Source organism: Vanellus vanellus (assembly GCF_965231255.1).
Source record: "Vanellus vanellus genome assembly, chromosome: 2".
Lineage (NCBI taxonomy): Eukaryota > Metazoa > Chordata > Aves > Charadriiformes > Charadriidae > Vanellus > Vanellus vanellus.
In genome coordinates, this window is record NC_138906.1 from 22,213,666 (window position 1) to 22,227,389 (window position 13,724).

A 13,724-nucleotide genomic window follows, 5' to 3' on the forward strand; every position below is an offset into this window, starting at 1 on the left:
TTTCTATTGCTTCTGCCCCTTGGAACACTAAAATAGCCATTTAAAATCCCTTTCTAACGCAAAATTACAGAAATATTTAAGTCATCATTTCTCAAATAATAGACATAAAACTATGATTCCCAAACCTCAAGAATCTGGATTTGATTAAACATTTTATTAACATACTGGAATTTGAACTGTACAAATGTAAAATGTATTCATAGTTGTAGTTACTAATCTCTTTCTGCACTAACAGAAGTGACAGAAGACTAGAAGACTAATATATATGTTTTACTTATGTATGGATTCCATTTTTAGTGTAAAGTCACTTTCTGAACATAATTATTCTAATAAAAGTTATTCTGTGAAGACTTATTCATTCACATTGCAAACACTACAGTATCATGACATACTTTCAGATTTTAGAACAAATCTTCAGGCAAAGAGTTACAATTAATATTGATCCTGTTTTATGTCTGCTTTCAAGGAACTACATAATTTCTCCATGTCTTCAGATGCTTCGCCATAGAGAGGATTTGGAAAAGAAGTAGCATTCACATCTTCATTAAATGGATACTAAAAGAAAAAAACACAGCGTGAAACTTACAAACCAATGCATTCAAATCATTTATTTCAATGGACACATGCATGACTGTAAATTCATTACAGAAGTAACATATTATGTTAAGTTCAAAGGAAACCATAAAATCTCTAAACTTTTTAGACCAGATTTTCAGCAGGTAAAAACTAACATAGCTCCACCAAAACCATTATCCCCCACATACACCTGATCAAACCATTTAACATTCTTCTTCATCTGTTCCCACCTCTGTTTTACTTGTTTCCAGAGCTCTTGTTCTAACACACATATAGCATTATTTTGGGAGAATCTGTGTACGATAGTTTAATTGAAGTGGGTGACTAATTTTTGGTACATGGCACTGTGATTTAGATGACCTGTCCTAATTTTCTTGAATGAGGAATGTGTGAGAAAAGAGATAATATGAATTCTTCAGGTAAGGACTTCAGTAGTTCTAAATATTTTCTTCAGCATCTGCCTTACTGGAAAGTGTTGAACTACTGTATGGTGTAACAAGTAGCTAACATTAATGAAATGCTGCGATCGCAGCCCAGAAGGCCAATCGTATCCTGGGCTGCATCAGAAGTGTGGCCAGCAGGTCAAAGGAGGTGATTCTGCCCCTCTACTCCACTCTCGTGAGATCCCACCTGGAGTACTGCATCCAGCTCTGCAGTCCCCAACATAAGAAGGACATGGACCTGCTGGAGCGTGTCCAAAGGAGAGCCACGAGGATGATCCAAGGGCTGGAGCACCTCCCCTATGAGGAGAAGCTGAAAGAGTTGGGGCTGTTCAGCCTGGAGAAGAGAAGGCTCCGGGGACATCTTATTGTTGCCTTCCAGTACCTAAAGGGGGCCTACAGGAGAACTGGGGAAGGACTTTTTACTTGGGCATGTAGTAATAGGACGAGGGGGAATGGCTTTAAACTGGAAGAGGGGAGGTTTAGATTAAACATTAGGAAGAAATTTTTCACTCTGAGGGTTGTAAGGCACTGGAACAGGTTGCCCAGAGAAGCTGTGGATGCCTCATCCCTGGAGGTGTTCAAGGCCAGGCTGGACGTGGTCTTGGGCAACCTGGTCTAGTGGGAGGTGTCCTTGCCTATGGCAGGGGGGTTGGACTAGGTGATCTTCAAGGTCCTTTCCAACTTAAACCGTTCTATGATTCTATGAAATTGTTATTATGAGGTCCTTGACAGCCAATCCAACCCTCATCATCTTTCTCAGATTTCCAGAGGTGCAAACATTATGAGTAGCAATATACCATTGACTTTAAGTGGCTTTTCCCCCTTTCCTCTGCAAATGAATTTTATTTAATAGCCCAACAGATATCCTACTCCAGAAGAGAAATGTGTTATTACATACCTCATGCCATGGAGAAACACTAATTTGAACAGCGGGTGAGGTGGCATACCCAGGAGACTATAAAAAGAAAAAAACTGCTTCAGAATATTTTTAGCCACCTGTGAATAACATTCTGAAAATATCCTTCCATGTGGCTGGCTGAGTAACACGCTCCATGGATCCAAAACTACGAGGCAATATTATAGGCGAGTGTATGGCAACACTAGGCCCACATGGTTTTGATGTTCAGAAAGGTCTGGAGAGAGTTGGTCTTTCTTTATGAAACTTATAGACGCCCACAAGTGCGTAACTTGCAGGTATTCAGCTGGAGATAAGAGCTGTTGTTTGTGTTTTACCATATCTTTTGACTGGTGATACACCATTCAGATTTAAGGCTCATCAGACTCAGAGAAAACTCATAACTTGTTTTCCCTTTTAAAGGAAGAATCAGTGAAAACATGTATTTTCCTGACCTTAAAGAAAACAGAGGAAAATCTGGTACAGCACTGGACTTCAATCACAGTGCCTGGGGCTGTCTTCTATGAAAATGTCTCTCCTGACACTTTGCTTCTGTTTTCCAACTTGCTATTAAATGAAGCCTGTCAGGAATCTATTTTAACTAAAATAAAAATGTCCTGATAAATTGGACATGATTGTGATGGGAATGTTTCCAACTTGGAGCTCTCACAAACCCCAACCTGTAAGTGAATTAATTTGATCTAATGTCTCTAAAATCAGGTGTAAGGAACCTTTTATAGAAAGTAAATGGCATGTCATAGTTAATCCTATTCAAAGCTGCAGTGGAACCTTGTATTACTGACTGTGGAAGGACAAGGAAGTTTTATTTTCTATTTCAAACCAAGCCTAGTTCTTTCAATGCTAATAGGAGTGGTATCAAAATGAGGGCAGGAGGGATGTTTTAAACATAGTTTTTTGCTCCTTCTAGCTCCAAGGTCCTTTGTATTATTTTCAGCGATAAATCAAATAGCAGAGATGGCTGCATTTTAAGTCAATCCTGTTTCTCTTGTTAAACATGGTACACAAATTTTAGCTGCCACAGAAATTCGATAATTAAATCTTGCCTTGAGATCTTCTGTTGCAATATATTCACTTTTAGATACATATTTTATTCACAAACCTCTTTGTTACTCTAGCAGTCTCTTAATTATGATCAACAAATGGTGTTAGGAAGATGTGTGACCAACTGTTTAGTTTCAACGGGAACGTTACAGTGATGGGAAGAGTAACGCACATTTAAGGTACTGGGAAGTGTTATAAACTATTTTATTAAAGTTCAGTGAGTGTGCAAAGGCAACTTGGGTGTTCAATCATGCATTTTGTGTTTTTGTTGTTATTGGTTTTCTTTGTTGTTGTTGGGTGTTAGCTTTGTTTGCTGTTTGTTTGTTGGGTCTCAGTGAGTTTTCCTCCTATATGTCTGGCTAAATATCTCATCCAAACCCCCGTTTTTCTCAGATTCAGCAGCCCACAGTCACTATTAAACATCAAGACATTCTCAAAACTCAGTTGATTTCAAATCTGCCCGTGTTTTGAAAATGCACTGGAACTGATCTGAGTTATGAAGCAATTTTTAATTCTTACTTCTTTTATTAAATAGCATTCAGTGAAGGATTACACTTTTTTTTAATGGAAAAATTATTTGACGACTACAGCCTCACATTTTTTCTGAATGTATGGAAGCAGTTATTGCTACTTACCTTTACTTTCCCAGATGAACTAAGGTCTTCATACAATGGGTTGGCAAATGAAGCACTAGCAGTTTCCTCCAGTTTCCTTGAAAAGTCAAGCAAACAACAACAAAACCACCCACAATATCAAACAGGTTGTCAAAGAATGAAACAGTTTCAGGTTGAAAAGGCTTGAGTCAAAAAAATATAGATGGCTAAATATATTTCCGACTGAGCTCTACTTAAATGAATGAAATGAAACCAATGTTCTGTGTAAGTCATGAATAGGTTTAAATAATCATTTTTCATTTGTTGCTGCTAAAAATAGATATGCTTTTGCATATGCATAGAGCTATTTGGTATTCATAAAATGCAGGTACAGTGCCACTTGTTAAATATGGTATTAGCTAAAGTTAGCTATTAGTTGTTAGTTAATATATATAGTTAATAGCTATTACTATTAGTTGCATTTCTACAATGTGTTTGCATGTGATGAGTTCATGTTCTTTCTGTGTTTTGCTACTATCACACTAACAATTTAATAATTAACATGGTCTTAAGCTCCAAGTTCAAAAACACATTAGTTATTTAATTGTTAGAAGAACTCTTTTTTTCCTATGATTTAAGAAAGAACTTGCATTTTAGGTCAAAATCATCAGACTTATTTTTAAAGCTATGGAAGCTTCCCATACTTTTTGTTACAAAGTCAGAAATATGTAAAGGATCACTGAAGTTATGGGAATGCAAAGGTTTAATGAATGAACACAATGCCTTAAGCAATTAATAATAGATGAATAGGACAAATTGTACTAATTATGGGTCTCACATCCACTACCTCTGCTAGAAGTTTAAAGATGCTTTCCTGACAGAGGTCTTCACATATTCTTTTTTTTTTTTTGGAAGCACTTATGATCTGTGCAGTTAATCCCATTAATTCTGCAAAAGCAAAGGATATTTGGGGATGGAACCTTTTGCCTAAATCTATTTTTTTCCATATAGATGAGTGGTTGCTAATATTCCACAAAGCTTGAAATCATCAAAACTGTTCCAATGCCATATAAAAAGCAACAGCTGCATTAGTCAAAATTACTGAAGAATGGAGCAGACGCACATTTTCTTTTTTTTAATCTTTGCTTTTGAATAGATGCATTTAGTAGTTGTGGGTTTTTTTCAGTAATGTTTTTATGAGTAAGAGCATAAACATACTTTTGCCTACAAAGAAATCTGTGTTTGTTCAGTGTTCTAAAATAAAAAGTTCCCTAAATTTAATACTGAATCTCAATGATTGAGAGATGGATTTTCTTGTATTAAAAAGCGTTTCTATTCCAAAGCTGCTCCTACAGATGGTTTAAGCAGTGTCTCCCTAAGAACCGATAGACAGGCTCTGTGTTACTGTGGCAGGCCGGACTGGGGGGGACAAGAGCAGTCATGGAGACACAGCAGATGGAGATGTTGGTAAGGGAAGCTGTTGTTCCTCAGCAGGAACAGGAGAGACACACTACATGATTTCTTTTGCAAAGAACTAAAACTGGAATGGATGCTTAGGAGAAAGGCACAGGTAGGCTAGAGAAATATATCACCCTATGAGTTAAATCAGTGCAAGAACCTAAATTTGGGGTTTAGACTAAAACAGACATGTCTCCTTAAAATCTTTCATGACAAGACTGACAGAAAGTAATTATTTCTAACGCTAGTCTCATAATTCAGTTTGATTACCTGACACAGCAATGTGGACAGCTGAATATTTGAACGTGTTGATTTGTTCATTTGATCTTAATCTTAACCGTAATAAATCATGCTATTCTGATGCTTATAGTTAGTTTAGTGAAGCTATAATATATTAGGTTATTTATATGCCTGCTAAGTGTATATTTGCATACTAATCCTCCCGAATAAAGTCCACAAAATGTACACAGAATTGATTTTTTACTCTAAAATCACACCATGGCTCACAAAACCTGATGCCAGAAGGAAACTCAGATAAGAAGTTTTCAAGGAACTTGGCTCTGCTTCTAAACTAGTGCCCAAAGGGCCAGATCTGCATGCCTTCGTTTTGGTGTCTCATTTAGACATCACAAACCAACTGTAGGGCCTAACAGCATGATACGGAATTAAGTACATTGATTCTGCTTACAGTCAGTGGAGACACTTCCAAAGGGCAACACAAGTCACACAATTCACAGTGGGAACCACCTTTAATGTGCCAATAGGAAATGACAAGGATAGGGATGGGACTGGTTCTCCTTCATCCCCCACTCCCCCATTGAACTCAAGCAATTTGTGCAAGACATATATATTGCTTATCTGGGCCAGAATACGCTAAGTACTTGGGCCATTCCCGAGGGCAGGAAGGGCGCTGAACACAGATGTCCAGTTTTCTCTGCAAGGAGGATAACTAACCAGCAGGATACTGTGCCAAACTGTGGGCACCAAAAGGAGTGCTGGGGGAGTTCTTCAACAGCGTGTCTGTGGGTGCTGTGTTTAGTGCTGAAATCGGTCCTGTTTATGTGTGTGAGGTATTCTCAAGTAGACAAATTGAGTCTTGCTCAGGTTGTCCAGCAGATTTCAGGTGTCCCTCCACTTCAGGTCTGAATCATGAAACAGCATATGTAGTCGGGCAGCTAATCTTAGTGAATATGGGAATTTTATGGCCCAAAATATGGGCACTAGTTGAATTTATGTACCCCAGATTTAAGTGAAGCGGAGAATCATAGAATCATAGAATCATAGAATCACAGAATGGTTTGGGTTGGAAGGGACCTTGAAGATCATTGAGTTCCACACCCTCTGCCATAGGCAGGGACACCTCCCACTAGACCAGGTTGCCCAAGGCCACGTCCAGCCTGGCCTTGAACACCTCCAGGGATGGGGCCTCAACAACCTCTCTGGGCAACCTGTTCCAGTGCCTCACCACCCTCAAAATGAAAAACTTCTTCCTAATGTTCAATCTGAACCTGCCCTCTTCCAGTTTAAAGCCACTCCTATATATAAAATATATAATATTAATAATTAATATTAATATTAATAATTAATATTATATATAATAATAAGCTTTCTTAATTCTATCCTGGTTTTAGGAACCTTTTTGCCAAAGCAGGGCTTTGGAATTAACCTTGAACATACTACCTTACCTGCAACATTTATGTTATACGTATATGCACATAGATGCATATATATATATCTCCTGTATATGAATCTATTTACACAAACATGTCTATGGTTACACACTGTTTGTTAATGTAGCAAACAATTCTTTCTAAGGGATACCAGTAATTATCCTTAAAAATTTTGGAAATATTTTTGAACAACTTATAAGACCTCAAAAAATATACAAGTGAAAATTTCATCACATGTTTACGCTACTGCTGTAACCCATCAGTTGGATGAGGTAGTAACTGCCTAACTCAACACAACCGATCTTTAGCTAATTAGAAGTATGAAGCTTTCCTTACTAGAGCAAAGCAATGGTATGCCCGCCCCAGTACTCTGTCACCAGTACAGATACTCCCGAGGGAAGCACAAAAATGCAGTGAGGGTGAGTCAGTGAGGTGAGTGTTGCCATCTGGTCATCAATTTACACCCTAATTTTAAACTGCTCGATCAGGCAGTTTAACTAAATGTATTGCAGTGACCTGAGTTAAGCTAATCCTTGTAGTGTTTGCGGTTAATTGACAAAAGTGAAATATTGCCCTGATAGAAAATGATAGCTTGTTGCTACGGTAAAGAGCAATGTGCACATCACAAGGTCTCATGATGTGAATGATGCAAAGAAAGTTATGTATGTGTTACCACCGTACAGTAAGGGCAAGGGTAGCTCATCAAAGGGTAACTCATCACTCACAAAAATTACAGTCCAGAATAATTAATCGATGTGAAGTGTTTATAAATCCCATTTATGAAGAAAACCCATATATATGTCAAGTTCAAAAAACTCTAACAAGCAGGGAATAATTAGGGTTAAAAATACCAAGCATCGGATGGTTTAGGAAAAAAAAAAAAAAAAAAAGAAGACTCAGACATGTGGGTAAGGCAGCTCAGAGAGAACTGGGTTTTCTAACACAACCAGAAATACCACAGTAGGAAAGGAGAGGATTAATCATCTCGGGATGAGGTCACACGGGTCACAGCTTTGCTAAGCTCATCTGCATTCTTTAGTAGCAGAAACTACTGCCTTGTCGTAGGTTTTTCCACTACAGCTTCACAGAGATGGGAGAAAGTTGTATGCTCCACAAAATACCTGCCACTGTATAAAGGGACTGCTGAGTAACATCATGCTTTTTAATGGAAAATTAAAGTGTCTCGATTTCATTCGTTTGGATGCAATAGCTCAGAATTTTGTGCTTTTCAATGTACTTTCCAATGAAAAATCAAATATTTCTTTTCGACAGTACACAAATTTATAGGAAATACAGTACTAGAAGAATGTTTATCATCAGGTCTGGAACAAAGATTCAGTTCCAATTAAGCTACTAATTAAAATAATCCCTTAAAAGAATTCTTTATAGATGTTCTAAATATTCTGTTCTAAACAAAAACTATAACTCAAGACCTCAATTTCCAAAACATTTATAAAAACATTTAAACTAAATTTAGGTTTGCAGGAGTAAGCTATATTTTGCACAATATACAGAAGAAACGGGTGGTGTGATGCAAGGAGGGCACACTTGCCAAAAGCTGCATTTAGAATCATCTACAAGTCACCTGGATGCTTGATTAGCTGTTAATATGCTGTCTGGGCTTCCTATGTCTGCGCTTCGTAGCTTTTGAGTTACTTTAGGAAACTTAATTTCTTTCTTTCCTAAAAATTAAGCCTTTTGCGTCTTTCATCTTGGTGATCTTGAAGGCTATAGGCTGAGACATTTGCTCTGTTCTTTCAGCACATCACCTCTTGTTTCTTTGCAACCTTTCCTCTGTGTGGTAGTTGTGAGGTGTACATTTCAGAAACACTGAAGACTCCTTATTATAGCATTGGGTTTCATCCTTAAGAAAAAAAAAAAAGTTCTACAGAAGAAGGAATGGATTTGGATAGCGGCATTAGACTAATAAAACAACTCCCAAACAACAGTTATGGCTGCTGCTTCCTAGTTTTGTTTTTCTTTTTCTCATAAAACTGCGCATTTTTCTCTCATTCTACAAGAACAGTATCTGTCTCTGTTCCAGTTCACAAACTGAAAACGGTTCAATAAATGTCATTCTATTGTCATTCTGTTTATCACTTTGGGATGTAAGAAGAGAGGCATAGCCAGCAACAACCCCTGGCAGTCCTTCGGATCCACTTGGAGAGCCTCCCCTGGAATATGCTATCCATTCCTCCACACCAGACCTCCAGAAGTCTATGGTCTAATTGGAGAAAGTCCTGGCAACGGCAACTGGGAATCATCATAATTGTAAGAAAACCTTAACCATAAAGAAAGGCTGAAAGCACTGAGCTTGTTTAGCCTAAAGAAAGCAGCCTGTAAGGAGGCATGACAGCTGCCTTCAAGTACATAAAAGCTTTTTGCAAGGAGGAAGGGAATGATCTGTTCCTGTCCATGGTGAATAGGAATAAACTTAAATTGTAAACAGGCATATTAGCAGTCAGAAAACTAACAGAAAACTTTCTTTCTACCTAGGGTATCAAGGTTGCCGGAGGATGCCATCAAACTCATGTTGCTAGAAGTATTTAAGTGCAAACCCAGACGTGGTATGATTGAGTCTGTCCACTGGCAGGATGGGAAATGGCCTCTCTTGGTGCTGTTCTCCCATGATTTTCTATCATTTTAAAATATTTTCTCAGAGCAGCTCAGTTTTTCGCTCTGTTGCCTGCGTGGCAAGACACATTATTGATACACTTTGGAAAATTTAATGTTCTGTATTTATTATGACTGACAGGATTGATAACAGCTGTGGTACATTAGCATTGCAGCTGATGGCACGGACCAAGAACAGGAAAGAAACAAGCTGAAAGGATGCAGGGACGTTGACTGCTTTGGAGGCAACAGCAAAGAAGCATAGCTTAGGTGGGTGGAAAGTGTTTGATTCTCACTTTTTAAAGTAAAATGAAGCATGAGAAGGCAGCTGCAATAAAATGGAAGCTAAAATGAAGCCTTGCTTCTATTTGGTCAATAAGGACAAATGTCACTGAAGGAGGGGAGTAACTGGCAGCTTTCCCTTCTGGGCTAGAAAACGTCATCTCTGGAGCATGAACAGGAATATGAGAAACTTATAAGCTTCCTCTGATTTGGGGTTTGTATAGAAAAGTTTCATGTGTCCCCAGCTGGGAGCTGGGAAGTAGCTTGCATATCTGAATGCCATCGTGGTAATGAAGTACACCGCTGCCAAGCCATGCGGTGGGCTGCTTTGGTCTATTAGGAAATAAACTTATATGATGACTTCCAGTAACTCCCACACAGGCACTGTAGAGTTTAAAGCCTGCAGAGGAGACATGAAATTCTTGCTGAGGAAGAAGAAGAGGGAGAGAGTAAAGGGGAAGCAGGGCATTCTTTCCGGGTTGAAAGGAGGAGCTAAGGCACTATCAATCTTTCCAGTGAAGAAAAAGGGGGACAAACGTAGCTGTCAGGTTCTCACTGCTGTCAGTGACAACTTCTTGGCCAGCAATTGTCTAAGGGGTCACCAGCCTACCCTTACTGCCTGCTACCTGTTTTTCTGGTGAAAAAATTAGTTCTTTTGGACTCTCAGACTTCTCCAGCTCTCGTATGTATTCCTGTGCTATTTCTGTTGAGGCACAGATGGACCAGCACTCCATTTTAAAACGTCCTGGGAGCTGGCACCTACAACTGTTAATGTGCCTCTGGAGGACCATCTCCCCATGGCTGCATGTGGGGTTCTATACCAGTAAGAAAAAAAGAGACACTAGTAGAAATTATTATAAAATAGCTAGCAAAAGAACTTATCAAAAGGTGGTAAATATGGGCTCAAGTGTGTGAAAGTTTCCCTGTGAAAGAACGGCCGAGCAGGCTCTCCTACAGTGCCTCTATTGCCTCATGACTCTAAGAAAACAACACGACCCAGGAAAGCTAGAAGTGGACACAAGCCTTTGAAGTGAAAATGAATAGTGAGAAAGTATCATTCATGTGCACGGTTAAATTCCTCTAGTTCATCAAAACCTCTTAAAAAAATCAGGAGTAAAATCTCATGCCTCTGTGTGGTGCTGTCACATTGTACATTTTACAGACTTATGCAAACACAAGTCACTTCTTATTCTAAAGCCTTATCTTAAAGAGCCAAACTTCAGTATGATAACATTGGCTGCATTTTGACTAGTCACTTCTGATTACTGATTAAGCAGTTAAGGAATAACTTGCTTTAATTTACTACTATGTTTCCAGCTCTGACTTTTTTATACCAAATCATGCGAGGCACTGGGTAGTTGAAGAGGGAGAGGCAAACTGCCTGGAGCTTATCTTCTCAAATTCAAAGTTTCAGATTTCATTGTTTTCACAATTTCACAATTTCAATCAATTTGCCATTTATTAGCTAGATTATTTCTCGATAAGTTACCTATAAAATGCAGTTTAATTTACATGTTAAGTCAACTGTGATTAAAAAAAAATGAAAACAAAAATTTTTATTCTGTACACAGGCAAAATGGTATGACAATCTTAGTCAGTTCCTAATAGCCAAAACTTTGAACCACGAGAATTTCCATCGTCATAAATTACCTTTTTGGCAGCTCCAGTGAAAACAATCAAGACCACAATGAGGTTTTCTGTGTAAACTATCTAACCCTCTCTTTCACAGCTCTGATTCTCTTCCTGTCAGGGCTGTTATATTTTCTTAGTGCCATGGTAAGAAGATCCTCGTTCGTCCCTGTTTTATTACATACCTAATAGGACACTTTGTTTGTGTTTGGCATGTGTTTGGCATCATATTGCAACAAGGCACCTTTTCATGTACAAAAAAAACCTCTATTTTTTTTAACATGTGTAACTACAAGAATGGAAAAAATATTCCTGGAATACATATGTGGGTAGAAGAGAAGTAGATGGCAGTGCAGAAACCCTTAAGCCGATATTTATGAAAGACAAAAGTAAAAGGGAGTGTTTTGAGCACAGGAGATGTAGAGTAAGAAAAAATAATCATTTGTTGACTAAAACACCATCAAACATGTTTTGAGAAAAAATATTAGACTTTTTTTTTTCAAAAATATTAATTGAAATGACAAAAAAAAAAAAAGAAGCAACTCTTACAATACAACTAATCTTGCACTTCTGAGGTGCCTTTCCATTTGTGTACCTTAGCAGGCTGTATAAATATGAACGAATTAAGACTTAAAGCCCCTGTGAAGTAAGATAAGGAAATGCTATTACTCCGTCTTTACAGAAGAGGAAGCAGACGTAAAGAAAGTAGGTGAAGCTATGCACTCAATTAACAGTAGCGCAACCACTTAATGTTCCTGTTTCAACATTTTTCTTCTGTGTCCATAGACTGCTCTACCTGTCAGGGATAGCATGCAACGTTAGGAGACGAGTCAGCAGCAAAAAACATCAGGACAGGAGTCTGCACAGTTTAGTAGATAGCTTGGGAGATAGCAACATCCCCACAGAGAGCAAGGTTTACAGCAAAGCACAAGTTTAAAGGAAAAGAGACAGCTTTGAAGATGAATTCTGGAGAAGAAAATGAGGGGTGAAGGAAATCTAACAACATGAAAATGGACAAGGCAATGCACAACAGGAATTGCTGAAAGGGAGGAAGGGACAGTGGTGGGTACTTGCTGACAGAAGGATCTAGCAGAACGAGTCAAGAGATGGACAGAGAAGAAATACAAGTGTTAGAGGAAAATAAGAAACAGCAATCAGCAATTTTTTTTTTTTTAAATCTTAAATTTGGATGGAGAGAGAAAGCAGAGATTATCAGAGGGATGACAGGAAGGGCTGGGAAATCTATCTGTGAAATAATGAACTGACAGTCTAAGGCACATCTTAAAAAAACTCTGAAAACCAATAATTGGATGGAGAGATAGCTCCGGTGCTACTACTACTGTTATTCAAAGAACTTGAAATACATTTTGAAGTAAACCACCACCAATTTTGCTGACTATTTTTTTACCTTTACTGAGGATGCACTTTATGCTGTAGGATGTCAGGAGATAATTTAGTTGTTATTTGCACAGTACTAATAGCAAGCATAGTACTGAATGGAAGAAATACAGATTTTGAAAAATAAAAAATCACCATCTAGGGCACTCGTACACCACAGGTACTTGTAACACAAGCCAAGAGGTCTGTACTGGGTTGATCCTAGTGCAAAATGGCAGTATTGGATAATGGGTGTGAGATGAAGTGGTAGGGCAAATGGGTGGAAGGAATGGATAAGGTGACATTGGTGAGACCCTTCTAAAGAAGCACTGATTAAGATGAATAATAAAACATCAAACCAAAAAGTCAGATTGTGACCGTGTTTGCAGTAACTAAAGGAGAGGGGGCAAACACTATGAGTTGTAAAAAAAAGGTCGCATAATTCTGCAGTCTCATAGCTTGTATTTTTTTGCAGTCTATTAAAGCTTTTTATGAAAACCCCTAATATTTTAAAACAGAACCTCCCTACACTTTTATTCCATCCAATTGTCACCAGAAAGTTCTCACATATGTGTAAATATTGAAATATTTAGGACAAAAATGTGCCCCCAAGTGCGTGTTTTACTCAGTAGCTTCAGGAAGAACTTTGAATCCACCTGTAAGAAACCAATTTGCCCTCAGAGGTTTCGAGAAACCGTAAATACCTTCTATTTTTCTCATTCTACCTATCATGTACAAAAATCAGGGCCACTGCTGTTAAGGATAAATGGTGAATTTTATAATTTAGGGATAATCAGACAATGTTGCAGCCAACACATTCTAAGCAGTAGCTCCTTGTTTGCAGACTGGGGTCCGCCAAGGTCAGCTTTTGCTGCAAAGGCAGGTTTTATGCCTGGTGTAGCATATGAAGGCATACAGACTGTGGGGTGATTGAAAAGTTGAAACCAAAGAGACCGGGCAGTTAGCCATTGCTTTGTGCCACATTTGTGTCTGCTCTACACAAAATAAAAGTTTCACTTACGTTCCTGGCACTTTCTTCTTCGAAAGGAAATACAAGGCAGCAGCTGTAATTTTAATCAGCAAGAAACCGATACACAGCCCAATCCAAATATCTGCAAAATCAGAG

The 13,724-nt window shown here is 38.3% G+C and overlaps 1 protein-coding gene across 1 annotated transcript in view; it reads right to left on the reverse strand.

The window, feature by feature from the left end:
- Positions 1-432: 432 nt before the first annotated feature.
- MALRD1 (MAM and LDL receptor class A domain containing 1) overlaps positions 433-13,724 on the reverse strand; it is a gene marked incomplete at both ends in the record, with an annotated part of 280,930 nt that continues 267,638 nt past the window's right edge. The window contains 4 exons of the mRNA XM_082479776.1: positions 433-555; positions 1,918-1,974; positions 3,612-3,687; positions 13,620-13,710. Coding sequence (XP_082335902.1) covers positions 433-555; positions 1,918-1,974; positions 3,612-3,687; positions 13,620-13,710 — 347 coding nt within the window. The remainder of the gene's footprint in view (positions 556-1,917; positions 1,975-3,611; positions 3,688-13,619; positions 13,711-13,724) is intronic.